Below are 23,320 nucleotides of genomic sequence, written 5' to 3' on the forward strand. Positions count from 1 at the left end.
TTTAAAGATTTTTTTTTTTTAATCTAAGGTTTTGCACGAATTCCTGTTCATTTGTAGATCTTGCTCAGATTAGGGTACATTGGCCAATGAAATGAGTCTGCAGTTAATAGTATCTCTTATTTTTAACTGCGGTGACAGTGGCTTCATGCCGGCCCACGGGAAACGGAACATCTAGCCTACTGGTTTAAATTCATCAACTTTTGCACAAACCAATAGAAGCAGCACGGAGCAGGGGCGCAGCAAGCCTCCACTGTAAACATGAGTGTTTTATACATCGTTCTTCTCTTCACTTTCTCCACAGGTAAGACCGTCACAACGGTGTGTTTGTGTGCGTGTCAACTGGTACTGCAAACGAGACTGTAAGATAATGCTATTTGAAATACTTGAGGGGGGTAGCAAGCGTACCATGCTATCTGATTGTACATTTCCCTGTCAACGGGTTCCTGTTTTTGAAATATATATATTTTGAAATATATATATGTATATACTCTTATGTTCTAGAATGTTTAAACGCGTGAAACACAAAACATAAACAAATTATTAAATACATAAATAAATAAATACATATTGAATTTAAGACTTGGGAGTTTATTAAATATGTTTTATTAAGTTTTAATCTAAATTAATCCGACATGTGTAGTTTGTGGCCTTTTTTATTAAAAGAAACTTAAATCTCGTTAGCAGTTCAGTTTTGCCCGACTTCATTACTTTTTGTTGTCCATTTAAATGCGAATCTGTATAATTTCACTATGCAAACATTGCCACAAAAATGAATACATCAGTTGTCCATATTCATAAATGTTAGCAAAAACTCTAATTTGGGATGGATTGGAATTTATTGATGCACAGTGTTTTTATTTTAGGTTTTGTAAAATTATTAGTGCCATATTGCTAAAGCAAATAATTACCACCACCGTGCTAAGATAACAAAAGTTTAGTATTTTTCTGAAAGCACTGATGTTAAGTTAAAAGCTCCTGGGGTCTTTGTTGTTTCTTGATAGTTTAAAAACAAAATAAGAGTTTCCGAAACAAACGGTGCAAACTTTGCACGGTGGTAGTGCGACTGACTTTAACGCGTTTTGAATGCATTTCCCATAGGTGTGTTTTCTGCGCTGCATCCAAAAAAGATCAGATGCAACTACGACTCCAAGTACAAGGACAGTGCCAAAGTGTGGTGCAAACAGAACACTTCGCTGTGCTGCGATGGATTCGCGCTTAACGGGAGCTGCGTGACTATGAACCAAGGCAAGGGGCAGCTCGTGGACCTCAAGGACGAGGGGGTCTTCCTCGTGGAGCTGAGCGCGTTCACCAGCGCCGAACAGGGTGTCTACTGGTGCGCTGTGATGGACGGGGACGCGATCATCAAACTCCAGGAATTCAAACTCTTTAATGAATGTAAACATCAATCTTTCTTTTCTACTTTCACCTGAAGAAGAGGCCTTTGAGGTCTTGGAGCTTGTTATGAATTACTGTTTAGTTAGTCCAATAAAAGGGACCACATCTCCTCTCTGTTGATCATCGCTTTAACAATGGTTAAAATTTGGCAGCTGGTACCGAAATACACAGTGAAACCGAATGTATAGATATATGATGGATGACATAAATAAAGCAATATACACTGTAAAAAAAATAATTAATTCATTTTTAAAAAATCCGTTAACTTACAGTAACTTTTCTGCCAGAAAGTTGGCAGTAACTTTTCTGTAATTTTACCGATGATAAAATCCTGTTTTTTACATAAATTATACAACACATTACGGTGTTTTAACGGAATAAAATCAATTTATATTTATAGTACTTTGTCTGTAAAAATACAGTTTTATTAATTTTAAAAAAACGACAACCGTGCACAGAAAATAAGATGTTTGTCCATTTCTTGCTTGTGTTACCCAATACCGCTTCTGACAACAATGCAATGGTTTGATTATGAAATCCACACGGAGTCTTAACAAGCTGTATTATTAACAGTGTTTCACTTAACATGCACAACAGACACAGTTACATCATTTCACAAAATGCGCACACAAGGGCTCACCATGCCAATTCTAACCACTCTGCCACTGACTGTGACGCACGCGGTAAACAGAATAACACATTCAACACGTCCACAACACCAAGGGGAGATCAGTAAACACAAGAAACACAACAACAAAACACCAGTTCCAACTATTACAGGAAAGATTACGCCATTTCCCATATCTCCCATAATCCCCCACGCAGTAGGCAAAGCGGCGTCAGAAAGGTGCGTGCGAATTCATTATATGAACTGCTGTAAAAAAACAGTACATTCTGTCAGATTTTGAATTACGGTATTTTTTTCTGTTAACAAATACAGTATTTACTCCTGTAAAACTACGTGTGTTTGTTTTTTTACAGTGTATATTGTCCAATTGAAATACAGGTGCCATGGCTATGAAAAGGTGATGTAATTATGTAAAAGCAAAACTGAAAAAAAGATATTAGAATATATAACTATACTATTCTGTGTGCCTCTCTCTCTTCAAATAACCCTAAGTGGGGCTTCAAGAATGTCCCAGCAGTCTTAAAATGCATAGCTACAAATGACAAGGTGCATTTGATCTTGATACTTCCGAATAAATCTTTTTTAAAAATGGGTTGATTTTGCAATAAAAAAAAAAAAAGATATCAGGGCGTTTGGGAGCAGAAGTCCTTCATCATCTGGATGGAAATCCCATCAAGCTGAGGAAGGACTTGCAGACGTCATAAACTTAGAATAAGGAGAAGTACTGCAACGCTTGTGTTATGTATTCATTAATATGATTGTATTACTAATGGCTGTGTTCTGTGTTGTGTTTTCTTTGAAGTAAACGCTTGGGACTTCTTGAGATATGTTTTCGCGGCCATCATGCTCCTTGTCACTGTCTCAGTCACACTGGTTGCAAACAGTGAGTATGGATATCCGAATATTTAAACAAACTGCTTGAAAGGTATTCGATGGCAAATAATGAGCACATTGGTATTCGCTCATTGAGAAAAGCGACGAACGAATGACGTCATAAATGAATAACACGCACTCCACTCTGTAGAGTTTGTAACTCGAGAAGACAGTGTGCTATCGCTGTCGGTGTCAATACGGTGAAGTTTAACAAAACTATACTAGGAAACAATCTGAACTGCAATGACATGACGTTGAACACCACTTTAAAGAATGTGTTACTTAAATTCCCTATTTAGTGTTTGTTGCCTGTTTCCTTGTTATTAAGACACTGTAAAGCTCTTGTTTCGAATGAAAACACTGAACAGCGTATTACCAACCGACGGATTGTCAGCTTCACGAATGAATAGATTTGATTGCATTGCTGTTAGCAGGTAGTCTCAGACAGCATGTGCTTAGTTTACTGTTTCCTTACCTTTGTGATCTTTGCAATTATCACTCGTGTATGTTTTGATAAGTCTGTGTGAAGGAGCGATTTCTGGCGCTCATCTTCACTTCTAGTTGCTGCCATAGACGTATATAATATAGGCTAGATCAGCTTGCCACAGACGTATATAATGTAGGCCAGAGCAGCTAAAGTGTCTATGTTAGGAAGTGTCAGCGCCATCTAGTGCACAGCAGCGGATTGCCAGTAAAACAAAAGGATACTTATTTCCAAAGTGGCAGATCAGTAGATGGCACTGGCTCTTACTTTTACAAAGACTCTTCACAACTCTGATATGCTGTGAAATCAATCAATCAATCAAGCAGATGAACAGTAACCCTCCATTTGTGTCTTTCATATAGGAAATGCTGCAAAGAAGGTCAGTATATTATATTGTTTTCGTATTAAATCGAGTCTGTCAGTGTATGAGAGGGTGCTGTATATAACATATGCTTTATATATATATATATATATATATATATATATATATATATATATATATATATATATATATACAGTACCAGTCAAAAGTTTGAGTACACTTGCTGGAAACTAGGTTTTTTTCATAATTGACAATGTTTTACGTCGTATACGTTTCTGTAAATACTTGAAAATGAAAACACATGTTACAATATACAAAACAAAACAGAAGGAGTATCAAAGCAATGTTCAAGAAAATTGAAAATTGTCTCTAATTCTTGGATTCCTCAAAATAGCCACCCTTTGCCTTAATAACAGCCTCACAAACACGAGGCATTCGGTTAACAAGTTTCAGCAGGAAATCACCCGACATGTCTTCCCAGCTCTTCTGCAGCAATTCCCAGAGATGTAGGGCACTTGTGGGTAGCTTTGCTTTGACTCTTCTGTCTAGTTTGTCCCAAACAAGTTCTATGGGATTGAGGTCTGGAGACTGGGCTCATGAGTGCCAGTTTCTTCAAATCGTTTGATGGTCTTGGCCACAGCAGTTACAGACACTTGCAAAGTTCTTGTGATTTGTCTTAAAGATTGACCTTCATTTCTTAAAGTAATTACAGACTATCATGACTATATGATTATCAGCTTATATAAGTACACATATCATATAATGAAATATTAAGTGTTTATAGACAAGTTTATACAGTTAAAAGCATAGATAATCATGAAAAACCTGGTTTCAAGCAGGTGTACTCAAACTTTTGACTGTATATATATATATATATATATATATATATATATATACTGTATATACAGTATATATATATACTGTGTGTATATGTGTATATATATATATATATATATATATATATATATATATATATATATATATATACAGCATATGTTATACAGAAGAAAAATATATGAGGAGATTATTATATGTTGTTTATTTAAATAAAAAGGTTTAGTTAACAGATGTGTTTTTCTGAATAAGATATTATTAGAGAATTTTGGAATTTTACTTAGTTTTAAATCCTAATCGATGAAACTTACATTTGAACAGTGATGTCATTATCTTAATACTGAGAAGACAAGAGTGCTTGCAAACATACAATGTTGTGTAATATTAATTATAAACTCACATTCAGCAATAAAATGATCTTAAGCGGTTGACAAGACGGAGAGAGTTTAGCTGTGTGAGCTGTCAGCACATCATAACAAATGTGTAGATCAGAGGGTTGCAGCTCGAGCTTTTCGGCTGACCACTGTGTGAAATAACCCGACAAGTATCACACTTACTTCAATGCTTTGCCTAAATATACCAGAACGGATATTAGGGTTTCAGGCGTTCGACTTATTTCTGAGCGCTCTGGCCAGTGGCACAGGAACCATTTTTATAGTGGAAGCCATGCAAAGCCAAGGGTGCAGCCGCACACCCAGCACCCCTAGTTCCAGCAACCCTGTCTCTGCCTGCCTTTAATGGTGTTATTAGCGTCATTAACCCATCTCAGTTTCTTAATTTAATCATGGAAAAATGACAATGACAAAACAAGCTCAAATCGTTTTTTAACTATACATTCCTAAGACCACGGTGACGATCGCTTACCCGCGCTGCTGGTGGTAGCGACAACACTAACACTAACCCGCCTGTTTCATAAAACAAGCCATCACCCTGGCTGAACTCACCATCCCGCCTTCATCGGAAGTCTTACTAGCTCGTTTAACTTTTTAATACAAATAGTCGGCAAAAAACTCATTGGATAGAAAGAGGGTTACTTGTATCTGCTGTCAAAGTGAGTTCCAGTATCACAGAAGTGCGTCTAGTCTGCTGTACCACCTGCGTGCTAAACATGTTAACATTGTAGCTTTATTTATTTCAATAACCACATTTATTTTCAAACGATATTATTTACAATTATAGAGGATATAACTGTTACTTAATACATGTTTTGTTTTACTTTGGCAATTTCAAGTTATTAATAAAAGAGCTTTTTAAATTAGCGTTACTCTTTTTTAAAAAGCAATGAAAAACATCAGTTTATAAGTAAAGGAAACTAAAGGAAGCTGATGATTGTAAATGCAGCAAGGTGAGTAATAAACTTTTTTTTTTTTTTTTTTTTAACAATAACAAATGCTGGATTGTAAATAAATATAAAACTATAAAGAGTGACCAACAAATAGGATCCAGAAATAGCAAAACAGAGTTTTTTTTATGCCGTGTTTTTATTTTGGATTTTTCGAATAATAATAATAATAATAATAATAATAATAATAATAATAATAATAATAATAATAATAATAATAATATCAAAACAAACGTAAATTAGACGGATGCAGTAATTGGATCAAATTAAATATTATAATAAAACAAACAAATGAAATGGATGCAGTAATTAATTGGATCAAATTAAAAAAGATTAATCGCATTTTTTTTTTTTTTTTTTAATCGCTTGACAGCCCTGTGATGTGTAGTCAGCCAGATGCAACAGTCAAAACTGTACTGAATTGCTCTGGAAATAGAGTTTGGTGAAGTAAATACAAATCATTTTTATATTCCATCAACGTGTTTTTTGTGAACAATGACTAACGCTGTTCAATAATTTCCTTCCTCTTTCCAGCGCTCTGCAGATCCCGTTAATGACCAGGTTGAACTCTCTGCGCAGCAGAACGCGGCCAGATCCCGCGAGAGTTAGAGTGAAGCACTGCGAGTCTCAGAGCTGTAGCGGTGCTGTCAGCGGTGGAACATGATGAGGTCATATTCGACATGTGTTTGTTACTCGAATGTTTTTCAGTAAAAATAAAAATAATAATAAAAAAATGATCTGGTTTCAGATGGGCGTTTGTGTCCTAAGCAGCAGTGTGGAGTAGTGGTTAGGGCTCTGGACTCTTGACCGGAGGGTCGTGGGTTCAATCCCAGGTGGGGGACACTGCTGCTGTATACTTGAGCAAGATACTTTACCTAGATTGCTTTCAGTAAAAACCCAACCCTGTAAATGGGTAATTGTATGTAAAAAAATAATGTGATATCTGTATAATGTGATATCTTGTAACAATTGTAAGTCGCCCTGGGTAAGGGCGTCTGCTAAGAAATAATAATAATAATAACAGTACAACAGCTCATAAGTAAAGAACAGGCAGTTTCTGCATTGTAATCTTCGGATGGTAGAACTTTCCATCTCCAAACTGGGGCATTACTGCACTTGTATTTGCAATTACAGACCACTAGAGGGAAGCAGCGTGCGGCAACTTTTTTTCTAGTCCTAAAGATGCTGTACGTGCGTTGGTGTAATGTTTTCTCAATAATTGATAACTTTTCAACATGTTATATTGCCAGTGCAGCTGTATGCTGTCTAGAATAATATAGAGCAACGTCTCCCAAACAATCTAAAAAATACGACGTGCAGTGCACACTGTTGTTTCCACGGTTCTGTACATTGCGTGTTGTTTACAGTGCTAATGTTTTTTAATTGATGTGAGTATATTTGACATAGTGACTGCAGTCTGTTATTTGAATGCATTAAAATGCTCTCAGCAGAGGCATATATGAAATCAGCTGAACAAAGTACATTTACTTTTAGTATGTTAGCCGGGGGGGGGGGGGGGGGGTAATAACTAATTTGTGATTGGTGTCTGACTCGGTAATTAAATAATAATAATAATAATAATAATAATAATAATAATAATAATAATAATAATAATAATAATAATAATAATTTAAAAAAATAAAAAAAAACAACAGCAGGTTTTCTCCCACAGCTCCAAAACACACGATGATTAACGTTAACAACAGGTGACGGGAAAAACTCGCCCTAGGAAGCAGAGAGAGAAATCGTCATTGTGTTGCTCATCGGGATTTACTCAGTATTAGCTCATCCGATTCTAAAAATCCTGGAGCGAGCAGCCGAGGTCTTAAGGCGCAGTCGTCTCATTTATAATTCTTGGTTAATACTTTGGTTTCAAAACAAGTGGAGGCAACAGTTTCTGAAGTCGGGGTTGCATGAAGATTATTGTATATGAAACAATAAAATATGTTACAAATAAATATAACAAAACATTGCATCCCGTGTATGTCTAATTAAAAGATCCGAAGACGTTCCTGCGGCAGTCATTCAAAACAATACATTGTTGGCACAATGTTGTCCTGGGTGATGAGTGCGGCAGATAGCTGTATTATTCAGTCACTTTTGAGTCATGGAATTACAAAGCCATGGATTTATTGGAAGCGCACTGAAGCTCCGCTCAGATCGGAGCCTGGATGCACGATCAGATCCCTTTAGTACAGTCAGACCCTGAGCCCGACCCTACAACGAGCGTGGCATAATGCAGATTTAATGAGAGGGATGATAATTGCATTTGAATATATATTTCTGGAAACGCTGAGGTCGAAATACTTCTGATAAATACAGTTTTGCTGTTAAAATGATGCTAGTACTGTATTGGTATAATAACGGGTGTTTTTAAAAAGTATTTTCAGCTTCCATCCTCTTTAAATATGCAGGTGTAGCCTGAACCTCAAACCGCAGTGTATCGACGATAATGTAAATAACATCAAGCTCCAGACAACGAGCCCCAAACTTTAAACATGTCCTGTTTACAGGTAAGCAGTAAGAACTCAGCTTTACTACGATGAACACGATAATGTTCCTAGTGGTAACTGTGTATTTATAAGTTTAAAATGTTTAGTAATATGTGACCAAGCGTGAGTTTGTGGAACATTGATGAACAGAGACACGCACAATAATTTAGAATCAGTAATGTATCGTGATTAATTTGGTATAATAATTGTGTAAAAAGTTATCGGAAATGTATTCAGTTTTTATTGATGTCTATATGTATTTGCACAAGGCTAGTCCTCGGGTGTGAGGCAAAAAAACAAACAAACCCGTAGCGTGACTGATGACGTGTGACTAACAGACACCGGTTATCTCAGGACTGCAGAAGGGATGAGTTGCTCTGATGTCAGAATGTTGTTTACGTCTCGCGTTTATGAAAGTATAATTGTCTTATTTTTTATTTATTTCAAATATGATGATGATGAATATTAGGTCATGCCACATTAAAGGAGATGATTAAAATAATGCTAACTTTGAAAACAGATATACAGAGCCAACTAGATTGAATGGGCCGTATGGCTATCACATAAACTATTATACTAGCAGAGCACTAATCACTATACTAGCAGAGCACTAATCATTATACTATCAAATCACTAATCATTATACTAGCAGAGCACTAATCACTATACTAGCAGAGCACTAATCATTATACTAGCAGAGCACTTTAATCATTATACTAGCAGAGCACTAATCACTATACTAGCCGAGCACTAATCACTATACTAGCAGAGCACTTTAATCATTATACTAGCAGAGCACTAATCACTATACTAGCCGAGCACTAATCACTATACTAGCAGAGCACTTTAATCATTATACTAGCAGAGCACTAATCACTATACTAGCAGAGCACTAATCACTATACTAGCAGAGCACTTTAATCATTATACTAGCAGAGCACTAATCATTTTACTAGCAGAGCACTTTAATCATTATACTAGCAGAGCACTAATCATTAAACTAGCAGAACACTAATCATTATACTAGCAGAGCACGAATCATTATACTAGCAGAGCACGAATCATTATACTAGCAGATCACTTTAATCATTATACTAGCAGAACACTAATCACTATACTAGCAGAACACTAATCACTATACTAGCAGAACACTAATCACTATACTAGCAGAGCACTAATTATACTAGCAGATCACTAATTATTATACTAGCAGAGCACTTTAATTATTATACTAGCAGAGCACTAATCACTATACTAGCAAAGCACTTTAATCTCTGGTATCTCAAGATTCAGACAAGATGGAAAGGGAGATCATGCTGTGTGTATTTAAACACGCACAATAATTTAGAATCAGTAATGTATCATGATTAATTTGGTATAATAATTGTATAAAAAGTTATCGGAAATGTATTCAGTTTTTATTGATGTCTATATGTATTTGCACAAGGCTAGACCTCGGGTGTGAGGCAAAAAAACAAACAAACCCGTAGCGTGACTGATGACGTGTGACTAACAGACACCGGTTATCTCAGGACTGCAGAAGGGATGAGTTGCTCTGATGTCAGAATGTTGTTTACGTCTCGCGTTTATGAAAGTATAATTGTCTTATTTTTTATTTATTTCAAATATGATGATGATGAATATTAGGTCATGCCACATTAAAGGAGATGATTAAAATAATGCTAACTTTGAAAACAGATATACAGAGCCAACTAGATTGAATGGGCCATATGGCTATCACATAAACTATTATACTAGCAGAGCACTAATCACTATACTAGCAGAGCACTAATCATTATACTATCAGAGCACTAATCATTATACTAGCAGAGCACTAATCACTATACTAGCAGAGCACTAATCATTATACTATCAGAGCACTAATCACTATACTAGCAGAGCACTAATCATTATACTATCAGAGCACTAATCATTATACTAGCAGAGCACTAATCACTATACTAGCAGAGCACTAATCATTATACTAGCAGAGCACTAATCACTATACTAGCAGAGCACTAATCATTATACTGGCAGATCACTATTATACTAGCAGAGCACTAATCATTATACTAGCAGCGCACTAATCACTATACTAGCAGAGCACTAATTATACTAGCAGAACACTAATCACTACACTAGCAGATCACTAATTATTATACTAGCAGAGCACTAATCATTATACTAGCAGAGCACTAATTATTATACTAGCAGAGCACTTTAATCATTATACTAGCAGAGCACTAATCACTATACTAGCAGAGCACTAATTATACTAGCAAATCACTAATTATTATACTAGCAGAGCACTAATCATTATACTAGCAGAGCACTTTAATCATTATACTAGCAGAGCACTTTAATCATTATACTAGCAGAGCACTAATCATTATACTAGCAGAGCACTAATCACTATACTAGCAGAGCACTTTAATCACTATACTAGCAGAGCACTAATCATTATACTAGCAGAGCACTAATTATTATACTAGCAGAGCACTTTAATCATTATACTAGCAGAGCACTAATCACTATACTAGCAGAGCACTAATTATACTAGCAAATCACTAATTATTATACTAGCAGAGCACTAATCATTATACTAGCAGAGCACTTTAATCATTATACTAGCAGAGCACTTTAATCATTATACTAGCAGAGCACTAATCATTATACTAGCAGAGCACTAATCACTATACTAGCAGAGCACTTTAATCACTATACTAGCAGAGCACTAATCATTATACTAGCAGAGCACTTTAATCATTATACTAACAGAGCACTAATCATTATACTAGCAGAGCACTAATCACTATACTATCAGAGCACTAATCATTATACTAGCAGAGCACTAATCAGTATACTAGCAGAGCACTAATCATTAAACTAGCAGAACACTAATCATTATACTAGCAGAGCACTAATCATTATACTAGCAGCGCACTAATCATTATACTAGCAGAGCACTTTAATCATTATACTAGCAGAGCACTTTAATCATTATACTAGCAGAGCACTAATCATTATACTAGCAGAGCACTAATCACTATACTAGCAGAGCACTTTAATCATTATACTAGCAGAGCACTAATCATTTTACTAGCAGAGCAATAATCATTATACTAGCAGAGCACTTTAATCTCTGGTATCTCAAGATTCAAACAAGATGGAAAGGGAGATCATGCATTGATCAAACACAAAAAGTCGAGGCAATTTAAGTAATATTAACTGCAATTGCAGACAATTGCCAATGATAATTAAAACCAATAGACTTTGTACTCTGATATTGAGCTTATATAATACAACAGACATGCCCCAGTAGTGACACACAGAGAAAACCAAATACAAAGAACAGTACAGCAACCAATAAGCAGCCTGTAGAAAAGATAAAATACCTTTTTATAGTCATAAACTCTTAATCAGACCAGAACGAGATACATTGAGTCAATTTTGCCTGGGGGTGTTGCTGTGTGTCATTGTAATAGAAAGGGCAAGGTGATTGAGTCTGCTATATAAACATGCACTGTCACGTGTCTGCTATACAATCACTCTGACACACCACACAGCTGACAGTGGATAGTAAAACCCAGGGTGACCCAATCAGGACCAGTTTCTTTTATGTTTCACCTTCAGAACAAACATACAAATGCAATATTGGAAACAGACATCCTTCCCTTCACCTGGGCCTGAACACAACCCCAGTGTATAACACTGAACACAACTATAACACTGAACACAACCCCAGTGTATAACACTGAACACACCCCCAGTGTATAACACTGAACACAACCCCAGTGTATAACACTGAACACAACCCCAGTGTATAACATTGAACACAACCCCAGTGTATAACATTGAACACAACCCCAGTGTATAACACTGAACACAACTATAACACTGAACACACCCCCAGTGTATAACACTGAACACACCCCCAGTGTATAACACTGAACACAACCCCAGTGTATAACACTGAACACAACCCCAGTGTATAACATTGAACACAACCCCAGTGTATAACATTGAACACAACCCCAGTGTATAACACTGAACACAACTATAACACTGAACACAACCCCAGTGTATAACGCTGAACACAACCCCAGTGTATAACATTGAACACAACCCCAGTGTATAACATTGAACACAACCCCAGTGTATAACACTGAACACACCCCCAGTGTATAACACTGAACACAACCCCAGTGTATAACACTGAACACAACCCCAGTGTATAACACTGAACACAACCCCAGTGTATAACACTGAACACAACCCCAGTGTATAACACTGAACACAACTATAACACTGAACACAACCCCAGTGTATAACACTGAACACACCCCCAGTGTATAACGCTGAACACAACCCCAGTGTATAACATTGAACACAACCCCAATGTATAACACTGAACACAACCCCAGTGTATAACATTGAACACAACCCCAATGTATAACACTGAACACAACTATAACACTGAACACAACCTCAGTGTATAACACTGAACACAACCCCAGTGTATAACACTGAACACAACCCCAGTGTATAACACTGAACACAACCCCAGTGTATAACACTGAACACAACCCCAGTGTATAACACTGAACACAACCCCAGTGTATAACACTGAACACAACCCCAGTGTATAACACTGAACACAACTATAACACTGAACACAACCCCAGTGTATAACGCTGAACACAACCCCAGTGTATAACACTGAACACAACCCCAATGTATAACACTGAACACAACCCCAGTGTATAACGCTGCCATGGCTATGCGTAATCGTTTGTATAGCAGCACCAATCATTTTATAAGAACATAAGAAAGTTTACAAACGAGAGGAGGCCATTTGGCCCATCTTGCTTGTTTGGTTGTTAGTAGCTTATTGATCTCAGAATCTTATCAAGCAGCTTCTTGAAGGATCACAGGGTGTCAGCTTCAACAACATTATTGGGGAGTTGGTTCCAGACTCCCACAATTCTCTGTGTAAAAAGTGCCTGTTCTGAATGCCCCTTTATCTAATCTCCATTTGTGACCCCTGGTCCCTGTTTCTTTTTTCAGGTCGAAAAAGTCCCATGGGTCGACATTGACAAACCTAGAATAATTCTTGCTCTTCTTTGCACTCTTTCTAGAGCAGCAATATCCTTTTTTGTAGCGAGGTGACCAGAATTGAACACAATATTGTAGATGAGGTTTTACTAAAGCATTGTAAAGTTTGAACATTACTTCCCTTGATTTGAATTAAAAAAATGTCAATATATATCCGAGCATCTTTTTGGCCTTTTTTATAGCTTCCCCACATTGTCTAGATGAAGACATTTCCGAGTCAACATAAACTCCTAGATCTTTTTCATAGATTCCTTCTTCAATTTCAGTATCTCTCGTGTGATATTTATAATGCACATTTTTGCCTGCATGCAGAACCTTACAGTTTTCTCTATTAAATTTCATTTGCCATGTGTCTGACCAGTTCTGAATGCTGTCTAGATCATTTTGAATGACCGTTGTTGCTGCAACAGTGTTTGCCACTCCTCCTATTTTTGTGTCGTCTGCAAATTTAACAAGTTTGCTTACTATACCAGAATCTAAATCATTAATGTAGATTTGGAAGAGCAGAGGACCGAATACTGATCCCTGTGGTACTCCACTGGTTACCTCGCTCCATTTTGAGGTTTCTCTAATCAGTACTTTCTGTTTTCTACATGTTAACCACTCCCTAATCCATGTGCATGCATTTCCTTGAATCCCTACTGAATCCAGCCCCCTGTCCTAGCTTTATAAATCATATTTAAAACAGGATACATTTTACTCTATCACTATGTGATTGGAAATATATAAATGCATCAATGCATTGCAGTTGTAGCAGAGTCATTTCTACAGGTCACTGTATGCAGATTCATGTGAAACTGCATTCTCTCAAAGATAAGAGACAAGTCTGAGCAACCAGATGTGTCAGTTCTGTATGAGTAAAGCAATAACAAGAAGCCTCGTGCTGCATGTCCTAACTTAACTGAGTCATAAACCCTTCCTGTTAGTAAACACGCCTATTATAAACCCTTACTGTTAGTAAACACTCCCATTATAAACCATCCACTGGGTACCATCTCTATGGCTTCTCAAGAAAGGCACGTGACTTTATAAACCTGCTGCTTTCCCTGTGCACAATTAGGGTGCCTAATAATAATAATAATAATAATAATAATAATAATAATAATAATAATAATAATAGCATTCTATTTATAAGAACATAAGAACTTAAGAACATTAGAAAGTTTACAAACGAGAGGAGGCCATTCAGCCCATCTCGTTTGGTTGTTAGCAGCTTATTGATTCCAGAATCTCATCAAGCAGCTTCTTGAAGGATCCCAGGGTGTCAGCTTCAACAACAATACTGGGGAGTTGGTTCCAGACCCTCACAATTCTCTGTGTAAAAAAGTGCCTCCTATTTTCTGTTTTCAATGTCCCTTTATCTACTCTCCATTTGTGACCCCTGGTCCTTGTTTCTTTTTTCAGGTCAAAAAAGTCCCCTGGGTCGACATTGTCTATACCTTTTAGGATTTTGAATGCTTGAATCAGATCGCCATCTTCTTTGTTCAAGACTGAATAGATTAAATTATTTTAGCCTGTCTGCATACGACATGCCTTTTAAACCCGGGATAATTCTGGTTGCTCTTCTTTGCACTCTTTCTAGAGCAGCAATATCCTTTTTGTAACAAGGTGACCAGAAATGAACATAATATTCTCGGTGAGGTCTTACAAATGCATTGTAAAGTTTTAACATTACTTCCTTTGATTGTTTGTGTGCTCTATTTCTCTCAATTTAAACCTTCATAGAAATATGCAACACAATACACCTTTTCACTGTATATACTGAAGGGCAAGTGGATTTAAAATTACATTAAAGCACCCCTGTATTACCCAACTCCCTACCTCCAGGATGAAAGTGGCAGTTAGTTAATTACTTAATTGAGGGGTAAAAGACAATCCACTCACTGTTGCATGTACCTAGTTAGACAGCTTTATTACAATAGCCCTGCGTTCTGAGCCTAATGCACCACACACACACAGAGAGAGAGAGAGAGAGAGAGAGAGAGAGAACGAGAGAGAGAAAACGCTTTCTAACAGCAGTTTTGCATTTCTCTGAGTGTAAATGCATCAGATTCAGAGTGCATGGAGTGTATTCACAAAATCAAAGTTTCTCTCTTGCTGAACTCCAGTGAAAATGTAATCCTAAAATGCCTGTGTTGTCTGTTGGAGTTCGTGTGATATACGGGTGACAGAGTGTGCTTGTTTGCATGTTGCTTGTGTACACAGAGCAGGGGATAGCAAGGCATTTTCCTATATGTTTTTACTACTTTCAGTTATAATCCTATAATCCTTATACATAGTATCATAAAAAAACATCAATGAAAGTACAGCGCACCCCCACCATTACTGCTTTTAAAGGAGTGCTAACCAGTGCTTATTAAAATCTCTCGTTGGATGAATTACAGTGGATTTTAAAGTGTTGGTTGCCACTCCTTTACCTGCTGAGGTCAAAGTGTTCTTATTTACTGTACAGATTTACAGGATGTTACTCATAAACAAATTAAACAAACTAGCACACACCTGGACTAGAAGTACTTAGCACTCGCGTCGCCTGCTGTATTTCTGTATTAATATGCAATATAATAACCCTTGGATATAGCGAGTTTCTTGTTTTGTTTTGTAATGTATATGCATCTTTGTACGTGTATTTAAAACATTACTATTTAAAAAAGAAACAAACAAACAATTACAATACAGCACGAGGCTCCGAATCTAGACCACATGTGTAGGGCCAGAAAGCGGTACGTCGTCAGAATGTGGTACGCGTACTCGTTTAATGGCAGGAAATGGTACGCTGTCAATGCTGTGTCCACTGCACAAATCACTACCAACAAGACAAGCTGTACTTCATCCACAAAATCGTATATATTTACAACTGTAGATAACCCAATTTGTTAAAGTCCTGTACATTTGATGAATTGTGAAATATATATATATATATATATATATATATATATATATATATATATATATATATATATATATATACAGTGCCTTGCAAAAGTATTCAGACCCCTGACCAATTCTCTCATATTACTGAATTACAAATGGTACATTGAAATTTTGTTCTGTTTGATATTTTATTTTAAAACACAGAAACTCAAAATCAATTATTGTAAGGTGACATTGGTTTTATGTTGGGAAATATTTTTAAGAAAAATAAAAAACTGAAATATCTTGCTTGCATAAGTATTCAACCCCCACACATTAATATTTGGTAGAGCCACCTTTCGCTGCAATAACAGCTTTAAGTCTTTTGGGGTAAGTATGTACCAGCTTTGCACACAGTGTCGGAGTGATTTTGGCCCATTCTTCTTAGCAGATTTGCTTCAGGTTGTTCAGATTGGTTGGACGACGCTTGTGGACCGCAATTTTCAAATAGTGCCACAGATTCTCAATGGGATTGAGATCAGGACTTTGACTGGGCCACTGTAGGACATTCACCTTTTTGTTCTTGAGCCACTTCAATGTTGCTTTGGCCTTGTGCTTGGGATCATTGTCCTGCTGAAAGGTGAATTTCCTCCCAAGCTTCAGTTTTGTAGCGGACTGAAGCAGGTTCTCTTGCAGTATTTCCCTGTATTTTGCTCCATCCATTCTTCCTTCAATTTTAACAAGATGCCCAGTCCCTGCTGATGAGAAGCATCCCCACAGCATGATGCTGCCACCACCATACTTTACTGTAGGGATGGTGTGTCTTGAGGCATGGGCAGTGTTAGGTTTGCGCAACACATAGCGCTTTGAGTTTTGGCCAAAAAGCTCTATCTTGGTCTCATCTGACCACAAAACCTTTTCCTACATTGCAGCTGGGTCACTCTCATGCTTTCTGGCAAACTCCAGACGTGCTTTCAGATGGTACTTTTTGAGTAACAGCTTCTTTCTTGCCACCCTCCCATACAGGCCAGTGTTATGCAGAGCTCTTGATATGGTTGACTGGTTCACCATTACTCCACTCCCAGCCACTGAACTCTGTAGCTCCTTCAAAGTGATTGTTGGCCTCTCTGTGGCTTCTCTCACAAGTCTCCTTCTTGTTTGAGTGCTGAGTTTTGAGGGACAGCCTTTTCTTGGCAGTGCCTGGGTGGTGTGATGCAGCTTCCACTTCCTGATTATTGAATTGTGCTCACTGGGATATTCACTGGGATATTCAAACACTTGGATATTATTTTGTACCCTTTCCCTAATCTATGCATTTGTATTACTTTATCTCTAACTTCTGTAGAATGCTCTTTGGTCTTCATTTTCCTTCAGATTCACAGCCTGACCAATGATCCTTCAACAGTGGGGTTTTTATCCAGAAAATGTGACAGCAACTTTAATGGTTCACAGGTGGAGGCCAATGGTAAGGTAATTGTGTCCTTGTTAGGGCAATTTCTTTCATCGGTGTAAACTGGGAGCTTCCACAGCACAGGGGTTAAATACTTATGCAAGCAAGATTTTTCAGTTTTTTATTTTTCTTAAAAATATTTCCCAACATAAAATCAATGTCACCTTACAATAATTGATTTTGAGTTTCAGTGTTTTAAAATAAAATATCAAACAGAACAAAATTTCAATGTACCATTTGTAATTCAGTAATATGAGAGAATTGGTCAGGGGTCTGAATACTTTTGCAAGGCACTGTGTATATATATATATATATATATATATATATATATATATATATATATATATATATATATATATATATATATATATATATATTAAAACTCAGAACATTGTACCCCATGCAGATGGGCGTCTACCTGTTTTCTGAGCTAAAATCATGTGAGCGTGCCCGGGCAAACCCAGTACCACTTTTTAACGCGTACCACAAAATAACAGCACAGCTGGATCGTATATTGTTATAAGGAAGCCTCGAGAAAAACAAACCAGCCCCAGGTCTAATCGTGCTGCGTAATATTTCCTCTTCACATTCAACATTCCCGTACACTGGACAGTTTGACAGAACTGAGGTTGACTCAGCGGGAGGGAACAGGTCAGGACAGAAAAGTTTGTTGGCGGATGAGAATGAACTTGTTTCATCGAGCTGGCTGACAGGCGGTTACACCAGAGCTGCACGGCTCCGCCTCGCCTATGCTCTGCACTGCTGCAGTGAGCTGAAACTTTCTTTGAAACTTTAAAGCACACTGCCACTGTCAGACGCGAGTAATACACGCACACACACACACACACACACAGGGTCGTTTGGATCGAGACATTTCAATGAGAGAACGATACCACGGAAAGCATTAACGTTCTCTGTATATCACTACACTTTCCCTTGTAAACAATGGTCATTTCTACTTGGTAAGTACGCAGTGTTTGTTTCTTTTTAGTTCAACTGTTATTACCCAGGTAAATACTATCGTCACAGCTCACACGTTTGCTGTTTAAATTTTGAAGTTGTGTTAATTATTGTGTGAATAGGGCAGCTTGTTTAATAAAAGCAGACGTCTCTTTATATTTTGAGTAATAATTATTTTCGCAGTTAAATGATAACTGCAGCACAGGAGGGAGGCAGTGGAACCAAGCGCGCGATGAGTTCCATTCCAGACGTGCTCATTGGTTGTTAAAAATACAAAAAAAAACAATAAAATAACAATTGTCTAAATGATGGGTTCAAGTTTATAACTAAGGTCGGCGTTTGTTCTAATCTGCGTATTTGTGCACATGTTTAGAATGCGTACATGTATTATTATTATTATTATTATTATTATTATTATTATTATTATTATTATTATTATTATTATTATTATTATTGTAATGAACGTTTTGCTGTGAACGGTGTTCTCTGTGGGAGCGAGTTTATTCTGTTATCCCATAAGAATATGGAATGATTTTGCATAGTTTGGCTCCTAACATGAGCTGAACGCGAATCTGCACGCAGGCACGGGCTTGTCTATTCGCTGCCAACAATATCACACTCCAGGCACCGGGGCTTCAGTTACAAGCTTGCGTTGCTTACTTACTTATAACCTGCAGTATTCAGGGGCAATGTCGCATTTTACATTCCAAACAAAAAGGTTAAAATGCGAACCCAGTTCCCGTGTGTGATTTTTAATACAAAACGCGACGCACAGTGGGCCTGTAGGCTAATGATCTGCCCGCTGAAATCTTGTGGTGCAAGAATGATATTACTTTGAGGGTTGATTTGATCAACCTATAGCCAGCCGTTCTGATACAAACTCGAGATGTTTGTAAGAGCTGCAATGGATTTCACTTACCACGTATTTCATTATGAGTAACCCTGGGATCACCAGGGAGGCTATCTTGGTGATTCCCCCAGTGCTGTAGAATGCTCTAAAAACCCAACTGTGGTTAATGGTTAATCAAGCCAAGTTCTGTATATTATCAGTGTGCCAGCCCTAAAATAAAAGTACACGGTTTGTTTGTTTTTTAACTAAAATAAGTATTAGAATTATTACAGGGTATACTGTAGGGATATGTTTAGCACTAATACTGAATGATGACTTGAAAGGAAAAAAGTACATGGTATATATCTGATGGCATTGATCTGTGTGGTGGAAGACAGGCTACAAGAATACTGCTTTATGTGTCGTTTTGAGTATTAGGATGCTTCCGCTAAAGTAAAAGGTCACAAGTTTATGCTGAATGCTTTAAAGAAGTGTTTGGCAGAACTATAAGAGGAAATAGGTAGACCTTGTTTTATACTTGTTTGATCAGCAGTGATTTTTTCCATTAATTTGAAGTTCAGACGATAATGCTTTCAATTTCACTTCTCCATCAGTCAATTTTTTTTTTTGTGGAAAAATTCCGAAGCTCATCGAATGACGTGATTATGAGAACAGGGGAAAGTCCACTGCAGGTGTCTGCTGTTAGATAACGCTGCGTGGCTGTGACACTTACAAAATAAATGTTACTTTCCAATCAGGTGGTACTCGGCACAGAAAATATATTATAAAACCAATATTCCTTTCCTTTTTTCCTTCTAGGTGATATTTAATCAGCAAAAAATAAAAACAAGAAGAAGTTTCCAGCGAGTTCGGTGTCTGGGTTATGGCTGGAATTTGCAAGTCTCAGGGTACAGGGTTCCTAACGGATATGTCATCCAAGCACAAGACCCCGGTTAAGAACTTTGAGAATCTAACTCTGGACTCGGGCTATGGAGGGATGGCAGGGTCCTGCAGGTCCTCTGTCCTGTCCCTGTCCCCCACCAGCCTGGACCATCCCACCTGTCAAGGTGGCAGCTTGTGGACCATCCCAGGAGACGTGGGCTTCAGCCAGGACAGCGGCAGCAGCAACAACAGCTGCCACAAGTGCCAGTCCGAGGGCCTGGAGGGGCTGGATCTGTGCCCCAAGCTGCCGCCTGTGGACTACGTGCCCTGGAGCGAGGAGGAGATGATGAGCGTGATGAGGAAATGCCAGCCGAGTTCCCTGATCAAGGAGGGCGTCTCTCCTCCCTGCGCCACCGCCAGCCTCCTCTGCAAGCTCTCCACCTGCCTGGGCCGAGCCCTGCTTCGAATCGCCAGGGAAGCCCAGCGGCTGAGCCTCCAGTGCGCCAAGTGCACCAAGCTGGAGGTCCAGAGCGCGGCCAAGCTCACCCTGTCCTGGACGCTGTCGGAGGCCTGCGTGGCCGCCGGGGTGCGGGCGCTGTCCCTCTACAACATGAGCGCTGTGGAGCCGTTCTCCACAAGGCAGAGCACCCTGTGTGGGCTTCAGTTCTCGGTGGGGCGCATGTTCCGCTGGCTGGTGGACAGCAAGGTGGCCCCCCGGATACACGAGCACGCTGCGATCTACCTGGCAGCCGCTCTGGAGAGCCTGCTGGAGGAGGTGTGCGGTCGGCTGCTGTCCGCTCAGTCTGGAGGGAGCCTGGATGAGAAAGCCCTGGAGCACGTTCTCAACAACGATGCAGAGCTGTGGGGGCTCTTCCAGCCCTACCAACATCTGTCCTGCGGGAAGAACGCTTACGGTAAGAGAAGCACTCAGTCCCCACGCAGCCCCTCTCCTCCTCAGTCTGTCGGTTTGGGCAGATCTCCTTGTGCTTGTAAACCTTGTGGTGCTGGTGTTGTTTCACTATTAATACACGGCTGCATTTTAGACTATGCTTGCCTGAGATGTTTTTGTAAAGCTGAAACTGTAAGAATTCAAAAGTGTTTACAAATACCATGTGGTTCAGAAATGGTGTGCTTTTTTTAAGCCGCATAACATTTCCTAGAACCGATAAACAGGAAATGACATAAGTGTTCAAGGTGATATATTTGGTGCATCGGAGAAGTAAAGAAAAGTTGGTGCATGACAGAACAAGCCAGCAGTAACCGAATCATGGACTGTGGGAGCGGTGATGGTGTATGACAGGGTAGGCACTGCAGACCTGCACATTGTTAATAGCAATGTGCAGGTGAAAAAAACTAAACAGAAAGCCTGTAATATTTGTCATATTACAATTTATGACTGTAACACAAAGTTTCACACCAGACAAGAGGGTAGTTTACTGGTATGGAGAGCTCTACTTTCTTGAATGGGTTGATTGAGTGTCGCAGCATGCAGCTGAAACACAGCCCATGGTACCTGACAGTGCCTTGCTGTATCGTGAGTGTGAGTCAGCCCACAGTACCCGACAGTGCAGCCCCAGGCTGCTGCTGACTCAGCCCCGGAGATGGATCAATCTTGAAACTGCAGTGGAAGTTCTTCTCCAGCCCACCTCTCCTCTGATCCCCTCCGGGACCTCCCTGCGACCCCCTTGCCCTGACTGACATGTGTTTCCTGTGAGCAGTGTTGTGACTGTAACTGATTGATGGGCTGAATGGGTCTGCAGGCAGTGTCTATTGTCTGTCTCACAAGTGTTTTGACATAATTCCACTTCATGAAAATCAAGCCGACTCAGATAAAGTGGAAGGCTTAGTTCTCAAGATAAAATCATGCATACTATGGTTACATTTTGGTAAGTGATCCTGAGCAGTACATGCATCCTATTGCAAAAGTAGAGACGCATTGCAGGTTTTGGTAACCATGCACATTTTCATTCACATGCCCACTTATCTAAACACTTGTATTTAATACAGGTCTGCAAAGAGATCTGTGTGAATTGAGGATCAACTTTGGGTTGATTGCTTTAATGCATTTCAGAAACTTCCCCAACTTTACACTGGTGGCACAATTTGAATTTCTGTCGTTCTTGCCCACGTGTTTTGTTTTGTCCAGGGAAGGTTCTGTAGAAAGATGAATAAGTTCCAGGATCTTACTATAGAAAGAACACACTGCCTGCACCTGCAATGGACTTGTTTCCTCCTCGGCTGGTTCTCATCAAACAGGTTTGACTCTGATCCCTGCGGCGATGCACAGTTCCTGAGAACTCTGTAGAGGAGTCTAGGCGTGACTCAGCTGCACTGTGTGTGTGTGCATGCGTGCGATATCCCCACAGTTAAACACATCCCCTGCCTGCGAGGGTGCAGCTGACTGCAAGGGGAGCTCTACCTTGTTGAGGTTTGGTCAGGGTGCCCCACTGTCATACACTGAGTCAGGGTTGAAGTGGGGGTACGCAGGTCTGATCTGGGGGAGTCATTCCACTTTGGGTTTAATTGGTGTCATTATCAGATCTTTAGGAGTTCTCCAGAGGTTTGTCAGGTTTCAGTTTAGTGATAGATCTAGCACTGATTTTTACTAGAGGATTGTCTGCAGTACCAAGGGCTATGGAAATCAGACACGTAACAGTGCATGGCAGTCTCTTTAGTGGATTTGCAGTTAATATGACATATTTTACCAGGATACCATCTTTGAGATTTTGTTGCCAAAATAACTTGCTAACTGCTTTAATCGCTGGCTTTGAACCTGGATCTCTTTCTACTCCCAGTCCTTCACTTACTCACACTGCCTGCCTGCCTCTCTCTGTAAACTGAATTCTCATTCTACCCCCCAGTTG

General features: G+C 38.8%; 2 protein-coding genes across 3 annotated transcripts in view; both read left to right on the forward strand.

Annotated features, from left to right (window-relative positions):
* Nucleotides 1–114: 114 nt before the first annotated feature.
* LOC131702079 (CMRF35-like molecule 6) lies at nucleotides 115–7,377 on the forward strand. 2 transcript variants are annotated; one of them, XM_059003768.1, is made up of 5 exons: nucleotides 115–301; nucleotides 1,099–1,395; nucleotides 2,826–2,906; nucleotides 3,743–3,759; nucleotides 6,413–7,377. In XM_059003768.1, exons 1-5 carry the CDS (start codon nucleotides 259–261, stop codon nucleotides 6,485–6,487), a joined length of 513 nt encoding a protein of 170 aa, XP_058859751.1. In that variant the 5' UTR covers nucleotides 115–258; the 3' UTR covers nucleotides 6,488–7,377. The 2 variants fall into 2 exon arrangements, with proteins under 2 accessions (XP_058859751.1, XP_058859752.1); XM_059003769.1 differs by lacking the exon at nucleotides 3,743–3,759.
* An 11,012-nt stretch (nucleotides 7,378–18,389) lies between these two features.
* LOC131702130 (ankyrin repeat and BTB/POZ domain-containing protein 3-B-like) overlaps nucleotides 18,390–23,320 on the forward strand; it is a 31,290-nt gene continuing 26,359 nt past the window's right edge. The window contains exons 1-2 of the mRNA XM_059004170.1: nucleotides 18,390–18,747; nucleotides 20,394–21,370. Coding sequence (XP_058860153.1) covers nucleotides 20,458–21,370 — 913 coding nt within the window. The 5' untranslated portion in view covers nucleotides 18,390–18,747; nucleotides 20,394–20,457. The remainder of the gene's footprint in view (nucleotides 18,748–20,393; nucleotides 21,371–23,320) is intronic.

The sequence above is a fragment of the Acipenser ruthenus genome, chromosome 29, assembly GCF_902713425.1.
Source record: "Acipenser ruthenus chromosome 29, fAciRut3.2 maternal haplotype, whole genome shotgun sequence".
Taxonomy (NCBI): domain Eukaryota; kingdom Metazoa; phylum Chordata; class Actinopteri; order Acipenseriformes; family Acipenseridae; genus Acipenser; species Acipenser ruthenus.

Coding starts and splice junctions, on each gene's coding strand:
- LOC131702079 (XM_059003768.1), top strand. CDS start 259: ATGAGTGTTTTATACATCGTTCTTCTCTTCACTTTCTCCACAG. Junction 302..1,098: donor TCTCTTCACTTTCTCCACAG/GTAAGACCGTCA, acceptor CATTTCCCATAG/GTGTGTTTTCTGCGCTGCAT. Junction 1,396..2,825: donor ATTCAAACTCTTTAATGAAT/GTAAACATCAAT, acceptor TTTTCTTTGAAG/TAAACGCTTGGGACTTCTTG.